General features: G+C 37.6%; 4 protein-coding genes and 1 long non-coding RNA gene across 5 annotated transcripts in view; 2 read left to right on the top strand and 3 right to left on the bottom strand.

Annotated features, from left to right (window-relative positions):
* Positions 1–12,029, bottom strand: part of LOC108143081 — a 32,170-nt gene extending 20,141 nt beyond the window's left edge. The window contains exons 1-2 of the mRNA XM_017267297.2: positions 11,971–12,029; positions 9,791–10,330 (exon numbers count right to left, since the gene is read on the bottom strand). Coding sequence (XP_017122786.1) covers positions 9,791–10,141 — 351 coding nt within the window. The 5' untranslated portion in view covers positions 10,142–10,330; positions 11,971–12,029. The remainder of the gene's footprint in view (positions 1–9,790; positions 10,331–11,970) is intronic.
* On the top strand, positions 2,112–2,844 carry LOC108143083. The gene is made up of 2 exons (XR_001774319.2): positions 2,112–2,149; positions 2,203–2,844. It is a non-coding gene; the product is annotated as an uncharacterized LOC108143083 (long non-coding RNA).
* LOC108143082 (chromobox protein homolog 5) lies at positions 4,596–5,280 on the top strand. Its single transcript, XM_017267299.2, has one exon. It carries the CDS (start codon positions 4,634–4,636, stop codon positions 5,129–5,131), a length of 498 nt encoding a protein of 165 aa, XP_017122788.1. The 5' UTR covers positions 4,596–4,633; the 3' UTR covers positions 5,132–5,280.
* A 1,328-nt stretch (positions 12,030–13,357) lies between the features above and the next one.
* On the bottom strand, positions 13,358–16,912 carry LOC108142884 (transmembrane protease serine 9). The gene is made up of 6 exons (XM_017266960.2): positions 16,751–16,912; positions 16,123–16,485; positions 15,646–15,945; positions 14,695–14,844; positions 13,811–14,173; positions 13,358–13,678 (listed from the first exon to the last, which is right to left on the bottom strand). The coding sequence occupies exons 1-6, from the start codon at positions 16,895–16,897 to the stop codon at positions 13,373–13,375; spliced, it is 1,629 nt and encodes a 542-aa protein (XP_017122449.2). The 5' UTR covers positions 16,898–16,912; the 3' UTR covers positions 13,358–13,372.
* A 149-nt stretch (positions 16,913–17,061) lies between these two features.
* On the bottom strand, positions 17,062–20,114 carry LOC108142955 (serine/threonine-protein kinase ULK3). Its single transcript, XM_017267096.2, has 7 exons — positions 19,892–20,114; positions 19,675–19,823; positions 18,820–19,044; positions 18,016–18,761; positions 17,675–17,859; positions 17,532–17,618; positions 17,062–17,171 (listed from the first exon to the last, which is right to left on the bottom strand). The coding sequence occupies exons 1-7, from the start codon at positions 19,976–19,978 to the stop codon at positions 17,073–17,075; spliced, it is 1,578 nt and encodes a 525-aa protein (XP_017122585.1). The 5' UTR covers positions 19,979–20,114; the 3' UTR covers positions 17,062–17,072.
* Positions 20,115–20,548: the final 434 nt, after the last annotated feature.

The raw sequence follows: 20,548 nt of genomic DNA on the forward strand, positions 1-20,548 counted from the left end.
GTCTTATTTATGGTTATTTTCTGTTGAAGCTGTGTGCTTATTGATAACTTTGCCGAAAACTAAGTTCGGCAAATGTTTTGATTTTCACTCCAGCAGATGGAATGAAGCAGCAACACCACTTTATATTCGCATATTGTTTAGTTTTGCCAAAAAGTTGGCAAAGTTTGCTTTCGACGCCGCCACAACTTGATTGATGGTGTTAAAAATGTTCAATCTGACTTTACAGTTGATTAATATTGATGAGTGGTTTGAGAGCCGAAAGCGAAATGCAGTTGAACAGCCAATGAGGGCCTTGTCAATTAATAACCCAAGAGCTAGATATCGATGGCCAATATGCCATCGTTTCCGGCCAAGAGTGGAAATGGCTCTCGTCGGAAGCCGGTAATTTGCCAAGGGCAAGTTTTGAGGCTAGACAGCGATACCACGCTTTAAGTGACTGCAATGCAATCTAATAAAAAATTTCCACCAGCGAAACTTTCCCACTGGTTCTGTTTTTTTTTCCTTTTTTGGCTTGTGTGCCAGGATGTCGTTGTCATAAGGAAACTAAGGATTTCCGTTTTGGCTTTGCTCCGTAAGCTGAACATCAGCTTTATAAAAATTTCAGTGGATATTGCGACACACACAAAAACTGAAAGGCACAAGAAATGAGCGGAGAAAAATTATGTAAAAAGTTTTTTGCTGCACGTTTAGCCACGCCCCCGGGTTATTACTTGGTCACAGCTGCTTGCCCAAAAGGGAGGTGTTTTTTTTTTTTTTTTTGAGGGCAATGGAGACCAAACACGTTTCAGTCGCACTGCTGAGCAACCATTTTTCATTAAGTTTTCGCGCCATATTGCCTTTCATAAGTTATATACAAGAAATAAATTTTATTAGTGTCTTGGCAATTGTCTGTCTCAAAAGAAATGATATAAATTTCAAGTCATAAATTATACCGAGTGTCTGTGTGCTCGATGAACTGGGAAAGTGCCTTTGACGTGAACCATTCCCCATTAGTTAATCCAGTCTTCGTGGGTTTTTCTGCCTGCGAAAACCCTTATCAACAGCAGCTTCGCCTCGTCAGTGGCACAACATTCTTTATTTGACAGGCCGAAGAGCAGGCGAGATAGTCAGAAATTTCTGATTTGCATACGTGGCGTATGCGTAACATGCCTGTACAACAAAATGTACACATTAGGGTGAGTCGTTTTGCTTGGACGCAAAAAAGTGGGCGGAACTTAATCTGTGGACAACAAGCAATAATGTCCTACAAGCGTCTAAAATCACTTTTTACCCTCCCAATTTGCAAAATAAAAATAATCTTGTTTTGGGAAAATAATCATTGTAATCATTAAATATTTATTTTTAAAATTTCTAATCCTATTTCAAAATAATTTAATTTTGTTGTTTTGAGATTAAAGCATTTGTGTGGCGTTTTTTTTTAATTTAATTTTGTTCTTGAGCCCTCAAATCGACCTACCCTAGTATCCCTGTTTTTTCAGTCGGCGTCTGGAGAGCTAATAAAACTTATTGTCAACCACAGTCTGACCCACTTTCGGTGTTTTTCTTTCACTGTTTGTACATATTCGCCGAATCCCATTGTTCGTCGGAATAATTTGAATTTTAGAGTAATGAAGTCACAAAATGTCAGTGCGCGTTATCAAAATCATTTATATGCGAATGCAAAACAACTTTTTGGCCATGGAGGTCGCCCCAGTGTGCTCCCATGTACCAGCTGCCAGTTGCCATATTTTTGTGGCACTGGATTTTAAATCGCTTACAATGCCTCAAACTGGATGCAAAGAACGAGAGAGGGAGATAGTTTGGCAGGCCAACTGGGAGTGCCAGAATATACAATTGCTGCTGGCTGAAATAAATGAGTTATTGTTTCGTAGTGTTGAAAAACTTTCATATGCTGCATATGAAAGTGTGTGAGCTGGAGAGTTAATGGACTCAGCTGGCGTAAGACCTTAAATACTTAACACTTTAATTGGCACAATCTGTGTGAGATATAGCCAAAATGTAATTTATTTGCTTAGTTTGCGATTACCAATTTGTTTTTTGCTTGCCAATAGTTCATCTGAGAGAATAACTTTTATAAGATAACAAATAGCGTTTTGCTTATTTTCAAGACAGCCAAACATATCTTGTCAAAAAATGTGTATGATTTTATGTAAAACCTGTAGAAATCTTTTTAAAATAAAAGACTCAATAACTTTTTTCCAGTTCCCGGTTTTTTGAAATCGTCAGTAACATCATAAAAATTTATTGCCTACTTATGAGCGCACATGCGAATTTTCCTTCCACGCAAGCTTTCCTGCCATTATGACCGTAATACTGTCAAAAACAAACACACAATAATTATAATGATGATCAAATAAAACTGGAAATTAGCCCAAAGTGAGTTAAGTCAAGCGGAGAAGGCGAACAAAGGCTCTCTACTGGCACTCTACTGGCACTCTACTGGCAAAAGGCAAAAAGTGACAGCAAAATTGACTCGAAGACTGCGGCTAATGAGCGTGCGATAGCGATGAAAGGAGTGGCCCGAAATCCCAGCAGAACTGGGTAAGAGGCAGAGATATCGTTGAACTAGTCAAATACGAAAACCGACTACAGCACTGCAATGGGCTTGTGTCAAGAATAAGCGTCTTAGTTTTTAACCCGAGAAGGGGTAAGAGGAAAAGCCGAAAGGAAAACAAAGACGACTAAGGCAGATGGCTAGAAGAAAAACTCAATTGCCGCACAAACTGAGCCGCTATTGTTTTCTTAATTGAGTGTCTCTGCCCAAGTGTGTGTGACTTTGGGTGACCAAAAAAAAAAAATTAAGTGTAATGTCAGTTAGAATATATTTGTTAATGTATTTGCAAACCAAAACATTTTATTTTAAATTTTAGACGTTGTGTAGTGCTCTTAAGTTTCTTATTAAAATGACTCATAAGACATGTTATATCAATTAGAATATACTGTGAATTCATTGCGCGGACCTTAAAACGCATTTAAGGTAGGTTGTTAAAACTATCATACACAGAAAAAAATTGAAAGTATATACTTAATATTAAAGAGGTCTACAAACAAGAATAATTTCTACTATCAAATGCTGCCAAATTTATATTAAAAACGATAGTTTTTCGCTTTCTTTCTCTATTCGAACACATCAAAGTATTAAGCCAATTATCAAGGCCTAATTCAAATGGAATTTCAGTAAATCGAATAACATTTCTGATCAATTTTCTTTTCTCTGTACAAATTTGAAGCACCCTTGTGTGCCTGTGTGTTTGCTCAAAGTCTTTGGGCACAGTGTGTACATTAGGTGTGTGTGAAAAGGGACCCTCTGCTCATTGCCGTCTATCTGCCGACAAAGTTCGCTTATCAATTACATTGAATTTACTCAGGCACAACTGGCTTTCAGAGCCCCTTCTTCCGTACCAATCAATGGCTGCCGGAAATGATGGCATAGGCAGTCACTTCGACTTTTGCACCCACTTTCCCTTCCGATTTGTCGCTGATTTCACAACTCGCCGCACGGAAATTGCCAGCCCCATTTATGGCTTTAGTACACAACCTTCTTGACCCCTCCCCCCTTTTTTCGACTCTTCGACTGCATTGCACTTGACGAAGGCAAACATTTTATTATGTATTTTCAGCGACTTTTAAACTCCATCCTCCTCTAAAAGTCCCCTGATTTATTCCGCTCACGTTGCCATCGCTGCACAGTTTGATTGCCACATTCGCATGTAAATCTTGGCCCCTTAAAAATATCTTCCCACCAAGCGACACAATCCAACAAATCTGGCCCACGTCAACACGCATAATCGAGCTTTTAATTTCGGCCAATAAAACTTTGCCGATTTAAAACCAGCTACGTGGCACCTTGAGCCTAAAAAATAAAGCAATAAAATGGATATCTGGCTTTGACACAAAAAGTGACCTTATGTTTCTGAGTAAAAGAGCACTTGGAAATAAATCGAATTCTAAATTTTTACACTTTTATTTATCAAAACAATCAATTTTATATTAGATGAAGCTTCCTCCTATTCATTAAACTCTTAAAGACTTTAATAATATTAATGCATATATCAAAGATTTTTATTAAATGAATGCCAAGTGATCCATCAACTATTTTCGTGGCCCAGAAAGTTTGCCTTTAAAAAAAAAACAGATTTTGTTCATTAAACATCGTGATACCCTCAAAAAGACAAGCCACAACAAAAGTTTTTTTTTTCTAAGAGTATTTCAAACTTTCGCCAAGTTTACGCATAATTTTTTACGATATTTTTCCGCAGAGTTTCCTTTACCGTTGTTATTGTTGTTTGAAGGGACTTACAGAGATTTCTAATAGATTTCCGGGCAAACAATTTCATTCACTTTCTTTTATTGGATTTGGTTTTATTAATACCGTTTGCCTAAGCTGTGGGCATTAAGAATAGACAACTTTTTCTTGGTCAGAATATTAAATGAATTTGATGGAATTTGTTATCATATTTTATGTTAATTCTCGGGCAAAGAAATAAACATAGATATTGAAGTGGTCCTGTTGCTAAAAACAAAACTTGCTTGTTGTAACAACTTTAGATAAAAAGTTTTAAAAATCATTTTTTTCTTTGACATTCTTGCCAAAAACCAGACCAGATAAGAATGAACACTTTTTAAAGGAAAAATGAATCAAAAAGTGGATGCTTCAGAATTTATGTACGACGAGTTTACTGTAGAGAAGATTTTGGATCGAAGGCATTATAAAGGTCAAATTCAATACTTGGTTAAATGGCTGAACTATACCGATGAAGAAAATACCTGGGAAATGGCCACAGATCTGGAATGCCTTTCATTGATAAACTCTTTTGAATCGGTACGAAATCTAAAGAGAGGTCAAAATCTAAATACTCTATACGAAAAAAAGGCCAAACGTCTGAAAATTGATCCAAGCTTGGTTATAGATAATCCATTCAATCATGATTTGAAAGCCCAAGAAATTCGGGAGGCCTTTAAAATCAGTGGTGAAATATCGTTTTCAGTTAAGTTCTTTGATCTCGAACAACCTGTAATCATTCCATGTGGTGTAGCTTATGTGGAGATTCCGCAGATGGTTTTAAAGTTTTATGAAAAGCAATGGAAATTTGAAGATTCTCAGAATGAATATTTAAGGAATTACATTTAAATTCATGAAAAAAAACTTAGAATTTTTATTTTAAAACCCATATTAAATATTATGCAAGAAAGGCTCATTGTTTTGCAATATAATTCCTTTAAAAATAAATAAAAAATGTGCCGCTATTGCAGAGCATTACAAACAATAATGAAGGCAAAATGCCAACTTTTAAGTGATTTTGGGGCCTGTTTGTCCGGGAGGCAGCGCAAACACTTCTAATTGCATCAACAGTGGCAGCAAACAAAGAAGGCCAGCAATGTACGACATCCAAAATGAAGCGAAAATATTTGCATTCCGTTTTTCCGGGCATTCCCTTGTCTCAGTTGATGGGGCGTGGCCGGTCGGACAAACGGACGGACTTTGCCCTATTTATTCGTGTTTGCTTTTCGGCACTTGGGCTTTTGCCGCATTTACCAGTGGGAAAAACATCACGTAGCCACAACATCTGCAAAAAGGTCTCGTTTATGCCTTCTGCACTTTCACCGAATATTGATACTGCAATATCCGGCAAAAGAAGCTCGGCTCCAATCAATAAGACAGTACTTTCTTGTTCAATTTCAGTAAATTTATAGCTGCACTCGAACTAAATTTATGGGAATGTAAACTGAGAAAGATAATATTCTTTAATACTTAAAAAACCCAATTTCTTTTTGTAATTTATTTTTTAAAATAATGAACTACGAGAGGTAGGTAGTTTAGTCACTGTTTTGGTAGGTATTGGTAATTTTTTTTTTCGAAAAATAAACCAAAAAAAGCCACTCTTATAAAAGCTTGGGATTATAATGCATACCCAATGAATCTAGACCAGCGGGGAATTAATTAATTCTGTGTCTTGTTTATTTTTCGAGTGAAGTAAATGTAGCGTTTGTTTTTTTATTTTCGCGGGAATAATGAAAATAAATAGTTAAGCGCCTAGGCGTTGGCTCTACTATATCTTTCAAATGCCACCCCATATTCATTCCCTTTTGTTTTGCATGAGGTCAAGGGTTAAACATACACACGTGCATACATGCTTGCCGCATTTGTTTACGTGCCAGAGCCGACCCTCAAAACAATGGACTGCCATTGTTTAAAGTCCATGTTCCCTTCCCGCGGGGTCAACACAAGATGTAGATTACTATATGTGTGCTAAATGGGGGGTGTGCTACCCTGGAACTCATTATCGAAATTATGAATTATGCATTCAGAGCTGCCTTTCCGACCCCGAAACTAATTTGAATATAAATTTAACTCATAAATATATACAAGATGATTCCCGGCAGACGGCGCCAATGTAAGTAATTCTTTTTTTTTTTTTTGGTCCCCAAAAGCAACTAGCATAAAACAAATAATCATCAGCAAGGGCGAACAACCAACAACCAACTACTTGCCCAAACACGACGACATCAGGTCAAGCAGTCAAGACAACCAGCCGCAAAAACAGCAACTGAAGGGAACACTTCGACTTTTATGGCCAAAAGCGAACGGCAGGCTTATGCCCTTAATATTTAAACAAAAGTTCTTTGCCCACTTTTCGTGTTGCAACACATTTTCCCATTCTTGTCCACTTTTCGAGGAGGCTATCATGATCATCATTGTCTTGGCATTTGGGATTACTTTACTTTGGCGGCTTGGCATAAATTATGCAGCTAATTAAGTGTCTGCGAAGCTGTTAATAACAAAATGAAGGGCAATTATCAGGCGGCAAAAAAAGATAAAAGCTAAGCATAAATACTCGAGACTTACTGGCAAGTATTGTGTTTGCCTTTGAGTTTTCTTAAGCATTTTAGATACATCTCACAGGCACAGAATATGGTAGGTACTTAGATGACATTAGGGCAACGAAAAATGGGAAGAGACTTTTTACACAGGAAAAAACTATATATAGAAAAAACCTTTAAGCTTCCCATTTTAAAAAGTTTTTAGGCAGTTCCTAAAAAAAAGTGGGCCAAGCTAATAAAATATTTTATATCCATCTAAAAACTGAAACTATAGTGCACTACCTTTTTTATAATTGTTATAGCAGAACATATAAAAACCATCAACTTGGAAATGCAAAAAAGAACATTGCGTTTAACGATTTTAAATATTAATTTGCACAATATTTGTAGTTCATTTAACATTGAAGTATTCTAACCACTTTTTTTGTCTTTTTTATAACAATAATTTTATAAAACAAGTCAATAATTAATAATCTGAATGCCCATTTATGTGAATAAATAATATCCAAATAAGAAAGGAGTATTAAATAAACGCAAATTAAAATGTGCAACAATGACACACATTTGGGGACAATAAAAAAGCAGCACTTTTGTAATAAATTTGATATCATTTGCTGTTGCGCCAAGCTGCCAATTGCAATTAAACGCAATTTGTCCACAGCGTGAAACAGACACTTTTTTTGCTTCACAAAGACGTGCGTGGAAAAACCCGAGGAAATCAAATTTAACAGCACGGCAACAGGGAAAGCGGCATGAAAAAAATGCAGACAAAATTATATTCAACTCGGTGTCCCCACAAACCGATTATAAAAGTTGCGAAATGTGTGAATAATAGTGTTTTTTGTTGGGTGATTTCGTTAAAGCCACACGGAATGTAGAGTTCAAAGAAGGTAAACAAAAAACAAGTAGGAACGATATAGTCGATATAGACAAAAATCTGGTGTCGCCATCTGCCGCATTAAAGGGTCAAAACTGGAGGCTAAGATCGTTTTCGCTCTCTTTCGTTCTCTCACTTATATAAAATCCCTTTCTTTCAAATTTACTAGAAAATCAAAATTTCTTAATAACTTAACTAAAATAACAAAAATAATTTGTTACATTATTCTCAACGAATACCATAAAACCTTTAAAAAGAGCTCGAAAACTAAATTATGCCCAAGAGGAGGCGATATGGGCGTGGCCCGTTGAAATGAGCGGGACGTGTTAGCATCGAGCGTCGCAGAAAATAACAATTTATGGGGGGCCCACCCAGAAAACCTAGAAAAGCCGGGTGAATCATGCCGAAGATGTGGCTGCAATCGGCAGCCAGTTTGCAGCTGTGCATGGCAAGTAGGTGTTAAATATTTAATGATTTCCACAGCGCAAGCAAGCGGGGCTCGCAGGATTCGGGATCCTCCTGTTCCTGCCGTCGCAATTCGTTAAGTGCTTCGAGCTCACACACACACTTACTGAAACACATTCAGTGCATACAATATGCCGCAATTTATGCGCACAATTGGGCTGCCACGCCCCCAATCAAGGCGCAAGCTAGAGGCACACGTGCCGCTTTGCCTAGATCGTCGAAATTGAGCAACCGCTCGACGACCGCAAAACTAATTGAAATTGCGAAGCGCAGTCAGATGGCATTAGTTTACCTTGCTTCTCCGGATGGATGTACCGAAGGGGGGGTTTCTGATGATGATGATGAGGGGGGTTACTTGCCCCCAGAGTGGGCAGAAATTGTACACGCTGGCGACCAAAAACAACGGCTGGGTTGTGTCGTGCAAATTGGTACACGGTGCGTATACGTAACGGATTGGCATAAACAGTCCCTAAGCTTCAAAGCAAACTATTACCTTATATCAGTGTTAGCGGACTAATTGGTGTAGATAACAGGCTCTTAAATGGTTAATGAGTTTAATACCAACACAACTGATTTAACATTTAAATTGCACAACTATCTATAATCATTAATACAACCATTTTAACACCATTACACACATTTATGAAATTTTGTAATTATAAAAAATTATTGTTGATAATTAATCACAATGTACAGCAACAGGAAAAATGTTATGCTTTGAATTGTTTTTGAATTGAAGATTCCCATAAGTCATAAACACAATTTTATTTAAGTCAGTTTTTGATTTATTAAATAAGTCAATTAATAACTGTACTAGAAACGTTTTTAAATGCTTATTAAGCAATAATAAAAACGGACTCGATTAATTGCTTGATGTAAATATAATTTTCGGTATTGCAAATCAAATTTTGAATTTGATAACATTTTTTTTCATTTTATAATTAATCTTCTGTGAAATAAAACCAAATCGATTTGATCACACAGCTTATTCCTTCTAAAAGCCTTTTTAAACTGAAGCAAATTATTAACTTTGTTTTTATAAGTAATTTATATTTTTTTGGACGAGCACTGAAAACAAAAATATGACAACAGCAGATCTGCAAACGACTTCGAAATAACATTTATATATAAATGTAACAAAGATAAGGCAAACAGACACACACACAATCAATATGAGTACGGGCCAAAAACAATAAAATGGAAACATCAACTCGAGAAGTCGACAATGGAGGAAGGAAGCGGAAGGAATGTGACGGGACCATCGATGTTTGCCTCTTGGTTTGCCTTTTTCTTTTTTTGGTTCCCCGGACAATGACAACAATGAGTAGCAATGAACCAAAATGAATGAGTCTATAAATAAATGAATGCAACGTTTCAATTTTGGTTCAATTGGTCCGGGTAAAGACAAACATAAGTACGGACCAAATGTCCCACAATATTGGTCAACAAGAGAAAAGATGGAATCAGTGACATTGTCAAAATTATCAACATTATAATATCGCATAAACTTTTTAGACAAACCCAGGCTCAACTCATTTGTTGTTTGCTGTCCTTAAAGGATATTGAAGGTAATGACTTATTTGGATTCGCTAATGATCTAGGATCACGGTAGATGGATGGACTCACCACGCAGAACTTCTCGCTCTTCTTGGTGCACTCCTTCAGGTAGAGATGGGCAATGTCCTTGGTGTAGTTGGAGCACGGCGTGATGGAGCCCACGCCCTCGTTGTATTGGCCGCACATGTGGCACTTGAGCCCGTCGGCGAATCCCAGACTGCCGCTGCACAGGACGATAGCCACCAGGATGGCCAGGGCCTTTAAATGGCGGCTGGTGATGGTGGAGATCGATCCAGGCGACGATGAGAACGATGAGGATGCTGGAAGCATTGTCAAGGAGTGGGAGACCTTGTCCTCGTCTACGGCGTTGACAGCTGCTTTTGTTGACATTGCTTCTTGGTTGCCGCTCGACATTTTCATATGAGTTCTGACCTTTGCCACAGAGTTCACACTCACTACTAGCACACACTCACTGGCTCACTGACGAACTGACACGCTGAAGAACTGATACACTGATGTACTGGTACTCACTAAAATTACAATTTCGCTTTGTTCACGTCGGTGGAATCGTTTCGCTTTTTGGAAGCTTTTGTTTCTGCTGCGGTAATTCTATTAAAATAAGATTTTTGTTTTAAATTCTTTGGTTTTATGGCTTTTATATTCCTTTTAATATTTTTGTGCCTAAGATCGAAGACGATGTTTGCGTGTGCTTCAAAAGTGTGCATTATATTATATTTGTTAAATTTAATGGAACTTAAGTTAATATTTTTCAAACTTCTTCAGATATTATTTCAACAGAAACTTTTTAAATATCTCAAAATGTTTTTGGTAAAGACAATTTAAACAAAAGAATATTTTTGTATTTGAACATTTGCTCTGATAACCAAATCATTGAAAATGCTTTGAATATTATATATCTTTAAAAAAACAATTCTGAGATATGTACAAAATTTTGTTTGGCATAGGAAATCAATTTATTTTCTTGTCAAAATTCAAAGACACATTGGACTATTTGAAAGTATGTTTTTTATTTAAGAACCTGCTCCCTTCTGATAATAAAAACTTTAAAATGGTTTTTAAACGTTTTGAGTATTATAAAAAATTATTTTTAATGAAGTTTAGATATGCACGATTATTTAAATTACAATTTTTGTTTACATTTAAATACAAATCTTAAAAGCTTTCGAGATCTGAATGAAACAACTAAAGACTTGCTAACTATTGTAAAAATACATTAAAAATTTACTAGAACAGAAAACATCAGGCACATTTTTTAGTTAAATCCATAAAATTTCCAGAAAAGAAAAAGCCAATTTCGCCCAATGTCAATATCTATTTGCAGTTGCACGTTGCTGAATAAATCACAAAAGCCGTCGATGGTTTTGGAAACTGGTGTTGCATGCACCTTTTGTTTGGAATGCTACATTGCCAGCAGCTGCCACGCCCCATTTTAAGCCATAAGCATGTAGGCCACGACCGCACAGAGCCACACGTTTTTCTCGAAACTCGAAAAATTGTTTTCAAATTGCTTTTGTTGTTAGTTAAATGCGCGAATGAGAATGTGTGTGTGCGTGTGGAGGGGAAAAAAGGTAAAGGGGTGTTTTGAAATTACTTTTCTATACGTTCAGCGTTGAGTGTTTCCATGAATTTTTTCCGAAAATACTTTGAAAAGCGGCAGAAGCAAGCCAAAATCGTATTACGGGCTCTCATTGTGTACTTTTGTTGCCTACTTTTAGGCTTTGATTTGATTTGCCGTAATATATATATATGGGCCAAGAATGGGTACAAAGTCGGGCGTGGATCGATTTGAGGCATGCACTTTTATTTCGCTTGAAATTCAAAAATCCCCAGTAGTACCCATTCGCCATGTGGCCCGCGCAGCAGCCAATTAACGAGTAATTTTCTTCTTCCATTTTTATGTGTTTCTGTTTTTTTAATTAAACGAATGAATGCAACGAATTTTGGTCCATCATAATGGGCGACCTTCCGCATTCTGCGCTGGCAATTGCAATATATTTTTTCACATTTTTTTGCCGCCTCAATGGCAAGCGTAATAGCACCAAAAACAGCAACATCGTCGACGTGATCTTTGCTTTGGAATATCAAAAAAATATGCTTTTATTCTCTCAAAGAGATTTCACCAGTTTATTTAAAGAAAAGTTGTTGGTTCCTAAATTGTTTTGCTCTTTTTTATATTTTTCCTTATTCACACACTCCTAAATTCGAACACAAAACCAACGGACACTAACTTTTGAATTAATTCAATCAGAGTCCGTCCAACCGTGCGTTCCGTCTGAGTTGAAAATGTTGACTGCAGTGCCAGAAAATGAAGCCGCGGCCACAGAACCATCCGCAAGAAGAAGCATTAGCAGCAGCCGACGGGGCGGATGAGCGATTCGGCTCGGGTGACTTCGTATTGGTCCAGTGCGCCAGTGCCGCTCAAACTGTTTACTTCTTCATTTTGGCTGCTAATGAAGGTCTGCAGCACACATATTTGGAGATGAGGAAGTTGCAGGCATTGAAAAACCATAATTGGTCATAGAAAGCATTTGTTTCTTTGTGCACATAAAATAAATTGTCATAGAAGACTTTTGGCACACCTTTATTTCTATTTTAAAATATGTTCTGAAATAAAGTTGTACGTTTTTTATAACTAAACACAAACCAGATTTTATATTTAATCTAGACACCTTGCATTTTCTTTAAGTTTTTTACTTAATCTTGAAACATTTTTAACTGACCTTATAGTATGTTTCATCCGAAGTTTAATTGCAATATAAAACTAAACAAAAAAAATTGAATGTTCACAAAGAATAGTTGTCAAGGTTAATACGTAGCTTTTGGCAAATCAAAAACATTTTAATTAAAGTTTCATAGCTATTCATTACTATTTATTATCTTTTAATTTTTATAACTGACATTGTCTTTCAGACAGAAATAGTATGAAAACTATAGAGTCGGTTACTAACTTTCCGATCGTCAATGATCTAAAGTTCAATAAAGTTTGTAGAAGATGTCTGGGGTATGAGGTTTTATCTGAGCTCCAGATATCTTTTTGTCAATTTTATTAAATTATGAAATGCAAATTATGCTGCGCTTAGCAGAAAATATTTGGCCGGCGACACGACATTGAATTGGATGTTATGTTTACTTTGAGCTCGGCTGCTAGATAGCTTTAAACTCGAAATCAAAAATTTGTTTACAAATTATATTGTGGCTTATGTTAATTTTGATTCCATGTAAACATTTTCCTTTTTAGAGTCCGACAAAACGAAATAATACGATTTTTGCACAAGAAAATATTTGAATATTTACAGATTGACAAAGTACAAAAGCAAGCAGCGTTCAAACAACAGTTTGATGAATATCAGAAACAAGCCGCATAGTTGACTGCTTTAAACTGCTTGGAAAATGTCTCTAGACACTCTGCTTTGCACTGCTTTATCCAAACGAACTTAATTTCAATAGCAATATGCAAAATTTATAGCTACGAATATAACTGCCAAGATTTACTGCCCTTCAAAGTCATTTTTTATAATGATTCAGATAATTTGCTTATCAACCCCCACAAGGAACCGAACATGGCTCAACAATCTGATTATTTATTAAGCGGTTTAATTTTCAATTTATTGATCATTGCGTACTTTGTGACTAAGTAGCAAATATGATTTGACTCTGTTTGATCCAGTCAACGTACTGGCTCACCTTACAGTAGACACCCGGATAAGGGGCCACGGTGCAGGGTTTAACGCTCCATGACACAATTCCCACCTGCTGACCATTGTAGATGAGGGGACCACCCGAATCTCCGCTGCACTGACCCTTGCCGCCCTCGTCCACGCCCCCACAGATGTGATATTGGGGATCAGTTTTTCCTCCATGGAGCGTAGTGCACTCCTCGTCCGAGTAGATCTTCAAGGACACCTCCTGCAGGGTGTCCTGTACACTGCCATAGGTCTAAACGAAATATATATATGAAGCAATGGTTTTCTAAGGATCAGTGTCTACAAGACTGTGTTGTAAAAATAAACATCTGGGCAATAACTAAAAATTTCCATAGGTCTAAACGAAACGTAACTTGTAAAGTACCTCATTTAGACCCCATCCGAGGAGCACGCCCTCAACTCCGACACTCGATTGGGGAACGGCAAAGGCCAGGGGTGGCAATTCCACTGGACCCACCGAAACGCCATCAAACTCGAAGGGTTCCTCCACCATCAGCAGCGAAATATCATTGGCATTTTGCCGCGTGGGATCGAAGTCTGTGTGCTGGATAACTCTCTTTATGCCCACCACATTCGGACCGGTGGCATTAATATTGGTCACTCCATACTGAATCGATAGCGACTCTGCAGATCGCCCATTGGTGCAATGTGCGGCAGTCATCACAAACTGCTGGGAAACAATTGTGCCCCCGCAGGAATGGGATCCATCATAGCTACGCAGAGATACCTGGGATTTCGTATAGGTACATTCAAATTGATGAAATTAAACTGCATAGTTTTGAAAAGGATTTATATGAGTGCATTTATTTATTAGTAGTTGTAGCACATTGACCAAAAATGAAATTTTTAAAGCATATACTGTTAAACATATATTTTTGCACACTTTATAACTAAACGAAATGAATATCTTAATTGCGAAAACTATAATTACGCAAAGCAGTTTATAAAACAAGGATTTGTTTCTTGTCAATAAATTTTATTCCCAATTAGTAAATGCTTAAACTTTTTATTTTTGTTGTTCAAATACGTTTTACACTGTTTTATTAACATCATAAAGAGATGTACTTTGAATATACTAAATTTAATTTTTAAATTTAAAAACGTTTTACAACGTTTAGTTTATCATTTTACAGGCTTTATAACTAAATCCCTATTATGCACAAAAATACATTATTTTTTTTAATTTTGAATATATAGATTTCATTAAATACATCAAATTGTGTACCGCTAAGACGGCTCTGTTCTCACCACATAGGGATACTTTTCCACACTGGAGTCCGTGCCGTTGACGACTCTCAAAGTAGGCGCGGCCTGGGCGATTGTAGTAATGGCCAAGAGAGCGACTACCGCCAGACTGAGATCTTGATTCGACAACATTTTTGAGGCAATATGCTCCCCCTGGGTTGGCTACCGCTTTTATATACATCCAGACTTCGCCAATTCTGCCCGATTAATAATATTTACGATTCCAGATAGGACGTTATTGAATCTATCGTCATTGATATAAAATGGCACAAGGATGGCTCATTAAAAATTAAAAAAATAGATCAGCACACGGCCCAAAAGTGTATGGTTTTCCCAATGACTTGAGAAAAAGTTGATTATCGGATGTGTCGGCTAAAAATACTTTAAATGGCTATCGGGCTTTAATTCGTGAGTGGGCAAAAGAAACCGTTTTCATTTTTGGACGATTGCAATTATCAAAAATAGAAATAACCATCTTGGAATTAAATAAGTTTACAAAATCTGTGTAAATTACATTTTTCATATTAAAAAATAAATGTAGTATTTAGAACTTGTTTTTCGATTGCATTTATCAAATTTAGCTTTTTTTTAATCTGTTGTGAAATTAATAATGCTTATGCTATATTGTAAAATTAGAAATAGCCATACATTTAATTGTTTTTTAATTGCATTTACCAAATTTATCATAACCATTTTCATTGTTAAAACTCTCCGGAAATATACATTTCCGCTTAGTTTTAACAATAACATTTTACACAGATTTAAAAAAATAACCACTTATATTGTCGTTGTAAAAAAGACCAATCGCTTTATCATTTTGCTAATCAAAAAATCCGGCAAATCCCAGCCTGCTCTTTACCCCGATTTATGGTTTAAAACTGCACAACTTTAATCAGCTTGATTTATTACAGACAAATATAGCATTCCATGTTGACAAAGATAATGGAATGTCTATGCCAATATGATTTGGTTCTTCTTGATCCAGTCAATGTACTGGCTGACCTTGGTGTAGACACCCGGATAAGGGGGCGCAGTGCAGGGCTTGATGCTCCAGGACACGATGCCAACCTGCTGGCCATTGTAGATAAGCGGACCACCGGAGTCTCCGCTGCACTGACCCTTGCCGCCCTCGTCCACGCCCCCACAGATGTGGTATCTGCGATCGGTACGACCTTCATGTCGGCTTTCGCACTCCGCATCGGAGTAGACCTTCAAACCCACTTCCTGCAGAGTAGTCTGGATAGAGCCGCCAGTCTGAAAGAGATTTTAGAGGTTAAAATAGTTTCTTTTAACAAATGTCTATTATGGACTATTTTTTAGGTCATGTTTTCCTAAATTTACATTGTAGGCTCATTCCTGAGGCCATGTTTAATCCGTTGTTCCTTAAGGAATTAAATTAAGAATATTTTGAATGATGAAATCAAAACCTACCGCATTGAGTCCCCAGCCAATGAGAACGCCCTCGCCGCCGGCATCTGTTTGGGGCGTGGCATAAGAAAGATCGGGTAACTTAACAGCGGCAACTGCAACTCCATCCAACTCGAAAGGCTCCTCCACCAACAGCAAAGAAATATCATTGGCGTAGTTATTATACGGGTTGTAGTCCTCGTGCTGGATGATTTTCTTCACGCGCACAACATTCGGACCGGTGGCATTAATCTTGGTCACTCCAAACTGGACAGACAGATCTGTAGCTTTGCGTCCAGCGGTACAATGGGCAGCGGTCATCGCAAATTGCTTGGATATGATAGAGCCACCGCAGGAATGGGAGCCCTTGGAACCACGCAGCGAAATCTGCAGGATAATGGGGTACAGATTGAATATTCTTTCAAAATCAAAGACATGTTTTAAATAAAAAATTAATTTGAGGATATATATATATAAGATTTATTTAACCTTTTTGCCTAGTAATTCAAAAACTAAATTGTTCACCTTTTGAATAAACTTTCAAGAACAAAAATACAGTTTTTTGTAAAAAATTTAACTATTAACCAGCGAAATGACGCGAATTAAAATTATATCTCTTTTATATAAGTTTATTGGTGATGTATTTTCTTACCACAAAAGGATATTTATCCACGCTGGAGTCCGTGCCGTTGACCACACGTCCCAAGGGAGGAGCAGCCTGGGCAAATCCCGCAATGGCCAAGAGGGCAATACCCACCAGGCACAGATCTCTGTTCGCCGACATTTTTTGGCTAAACATGCGCGCTCGTCGTCAAACGGCGGCTTTTATAAGCTACCTGGCATTGCCGATACAGATTGATTACGATTATTTACGGCAATTGATAGTATTAGATTAAAAATCCTTGATTACAAGAGAGCGCCACTATCGCGTTATCTCCACACCAACATCAAACGACACTGGACTCCGGTAATCTTTAAACAATTTTAATCAAATTAAACACAATGAACAGAATGAAATACAAAAGCGGGGGACTTGACCAGCCCGGGAATGTGATGGTTCTCATTGAGGTGCGCTTAAAATAGAAAATAGAAGGTTTAAAACTTAACAACAAACAATTTTGGGTCAGTATACAAATCGGAAGGCCATCAGTGTTAGGACTTATACAACAAATACTAAACATACACAGAATAGCGGCTTTTGGGGAGCGGTTTTACAAAGAGCTGACGTAGAAAGCGAAACTAGATCTAAGTGTAGACATATGTGTATATCTGTATATTGTATACAAGATCATAGAAGGCTACGTGACTAACGATGTTTCGGTGGACATCGGGCTACAAAAATACTCTAACAAGTGCGCACCAGGCGCGGGAAATTGCTTCTCGAATTTAAATCTATATTTATTGGTTGACTACTGTATGCTGCAGCTGCGTACCGTGGAGAGCTTCTGCTCCTCCTCATCCATATGCTTGGCGCTCAAAATACTCTTGATGCTTTCCGCCTCCTTTATCCAGAACTCCAGCTAAAAAAGGGCATGGTTAATATAAAGGAATACAAGAACTCTATTTCAGCTATCACCTGTTGCAGCAGCAGATTTCGTCGCTCACCCTTTGGTTCATTGTTCACAAATGGCACTAAAATGCCCAACGCTGAGGTATACGACTCCAGTGCCGCGTCCAGCTTACGCTCGTAAAGATAAAGCTCGCCCTTCCGTCCGATCTCCAGGCCAGTCTTCAGGGACGGACTTGTATGCGAGAGGGCAACTATTGTGTTTTTTTGAAAAGAAAGTAAAAAAAAAATAATATATGTTTCGAATTTTATCCGTCCATATTTAAAATCAATAAAGCTATAAAAATCATTCGATTCATATGAGTTATAAGTGTGGGTCGAGAAGAAGTAGAATTTGTTTTAAATCTTACAAAGCTGTTTATAGCGGGCATCTGGTTCTAGCATCTCTGCAACCCGCGAGCTGCTGGGCTGCGAATCGGCAGCCTCGGCAGCTGGAGAAGGCTCTGTGGTTTGGTTAGCTGTGGCAGTTGACGTTGAAGACGCCTGAAGACGTTGTCGCTCGGCCAGCATTCTGTACTCGTCCTCGATTATGCAATTCTTGATCTCCTCGGCGCGTTTCGTATAGGACAAGGCACGATTGCGCAGTGCCAGCCTCTTGGTTGCGTCCGCCTCCTCCGTGATCAGCGGCACAAAATATTGCAGTGCACTGCAGTACAGATAGTAAGCCTCCTTGTAGTTGCGTTTCTCATCGTATGAGCAGGCCTGAGTGACCAAATCGATGGCCTTTTGCAGGGTATGCTCCGTGGGAAATGTTTTGAGATCGAGGAATGGGTGCGCAAAGAAGTCCGCAAACGAAATGCGCGCCATGGGCTCATGGGCCAAAAGGCGGCGCAAGAGATCGTGACACTCGTTCGAAATGCGAGCATTTGGTGGCAGTGTAATTGCCTCGGCCCTCTTGATCTTCAGCAACAGTTCCTCAATGGTTCGCGAACTGTATGGCGCTTTGCCGAACAGGCATTCGTACAGGATCACCCCAATGCTCCAGAGATCCGCCTTGGCATCGTACTGATGCTTGCGCACAATTTCCGGGGCCATATAGAGGGGAGAACCCTTCAGCTGCTGGTTGATCTCGCCCAGCTTCAAGTGCTGAGCGAATCTATAAAATTTTTAAGTAATTAATTGCATTACTTAATTAAGTAATGTGTGATAGCTACCCAAAGTCCGCCACCTTCAGGGACACATTGTTTGCTCCTCGGGTGAGCAGCAGGTTCTGCGGCTTAAGGTCGAAGTGGGACACATCGTTGGCTCGCATATACTGGACAGCTGCCGCCAACTGGCGCAGAAAGTACCGGCAGGTGCTCTCCGGCAAAGCCTTCTTGGTGCGTATAAAAGCGGACAAATTTCCGGCATTGCAATACTCCAATACGATGTATATGTTTCTGTTTCAAGGGGTTAAAAAAGTGGAAAAAAGTTTGTAGTATTACAAACTTTTAGTATAGCTATAGTAAAACTGTTTAAACTTGTTTAAAGTATAAAGTGGAAAATCATTATAATATTAACATAATATCAAGGTAATGTTAAATATGAGGTTTAAAGTAAGAATGAAACTTAGTCAGAAAAATGTGAAAACAGGAGTTTTGTGTTAAATGTATGTTAAAGGGTTAAACTAGTTAGAAAACAATTGTATAGACTAGAATTTAGCACATAACTCAAGCAGATATATTTAAATATAACCACTATGTCCATCCTTAAAAGATTTGATTACAGACTGGGAAACCAAGTTTTAAATAAATATATTTAATCTCTAAGTGATAATTTGTTTGCCAAGGTAAGGTTTAATAGGACCTATCAAGTTAGAACCACCTTTTCCGTCCTACATATCCTATAAAGATGATTGATCGATAAGTATTTTCTTTTAATCCTTACTAAATCGTTTAACCAAATGATTATTTGCATGCCAAGGTAATGTTGAATGAAAACTCTCAAGTTAGTGATACCACCACATATGTGTATCCTATATCCTGCTATAAGGATGATTCATCGTCGGGAATGTGTGGAAACTTAATTACTTGTCGTCCCAGAAGAAATCCTGCAGGGTCACAATGTACTTGTGTTTCAGATCCCTTAGGAGGCGTATTTCCGTGATAAGGTTTTCCCGCGAGGTTTGCGACAGCGTCGACATTTCCACGTACTTAATCGCATGATAAGACCGCTGTTTCTGCGTAGATAAAAGGGAAATATTAGTAATATATTGGTTATATGTATATATGTAAGTAAGCCACTCACTTTGTGCCGCGCTTTATAGACGGTCGCATAGCTGCCCGCTCCCAGTTTTTCGAGTATTTCGAAATCCGTGATCCTCGGCAGTGACATGTCATTTAGTTCTGATATTTTATATATTCTAAATGTTTATGTTTTTCATTTGTTGTTTTAGACCTTCGCTGTAGTGGTGGAGAAACTACGATGCCAACATCGATGTCAACCGATGTCAACGATGTTTTTAAAGCATCGGCCTTATCGTGTTAGGGTGTGCTGGCATCTATCGATATATCTAAAGAAAATTATCGAATTCAAATGGAAAGATCACGCGCCAAATTTTTTTTTTACTGAATAGTTGACTTTAAAACTAAAGTTTCTTATGATTCAATTAAATTAAATGATAAAAAATTGTTACGTAGTAGTCGTTAGTAGTCAGTAGTAGTAACTTTGCGTAGGGTTTTAAAAATTGTTATAATACTAATTACACAATTTGACTAAATTTATAATAATTTATAATGATTAACAATTGTGTGAGTAAAAATAACAAAATATTTGTTTTGATTTGAAACGCAAAATTCAAAAATAAAAATAGAAAATAACACTGTATTACTTATATGTACTCAGAAACATGTTGGCTGCCTTGATCGGCAGATTTATATATATCTTTAAAAGTAAACACAAAAT

This window comes from Drosophila elegans, unplaced genomic scaffold, assembly GCF_018152505.1.
Source record: "Drosophila elegans isolate 14027-0461.03 unplaced genomic scaffold, ASM1815250v1 contig_468, whole genome shotgun sequence".
Lineage (NCBI taxonomy): Eukaryota > Metazoa > Arthropoda > Insecta > Diptera > Drosophilidae > Drosophila > Drosophila elegans.

Bases quoted from the DNA above. Each gene is read 5' to 3' on its own strand.
- LOC108143082 (XM_017267299.2), top strand. From the start codon at position 4,634: ATGAATCAAAAAGTGGATGCTTCAGAATTTATGTACGACGAGTTTACT.
- LOC108142884 (XM_017266960.2), bottom strand. From the start codon at position 16,897: ATGTTTAGCCAAAAAATGTCGGCGAACAGAGATCTGTGCCTGGTGGGT. The intron at 15,946-16,122 runs GTAGGTTTTGAT...AATCTCTTTCAG, and splicing joins TTGGCTGGGGACTCAATGCG to ACTGGCGGCTCTATCCAGAC. The intron at 14,845-15,645 runs TAGACATTCCAT...TAGCCAACCCAG, and splicing joins AGAACCAAATCATATTGGCA to GGGGAGCATATTGCCTCAAA.
- LOC108142955 (XM_017267096.2), bottom strand. From the start codon at position 19,978: ATGTCACTGCCGAGGATCACGGATTTCGAAATACTCGAAAAACTGGGA. The intron at 19,824-19,891 runs GTGAGTGGCTTA...TTATCTACGCAG, and splicing joins TCTATAAAGCGCGGCACAAA to AAACAGCGGTCTTATCATGC. The intron at 19,045-19,674 runs GTAATTAAGTTT...CCCTTGAAACAG, and splicing joins GATTTCTTCTGGGACGACAA to AAACATATACATCGTATTGG.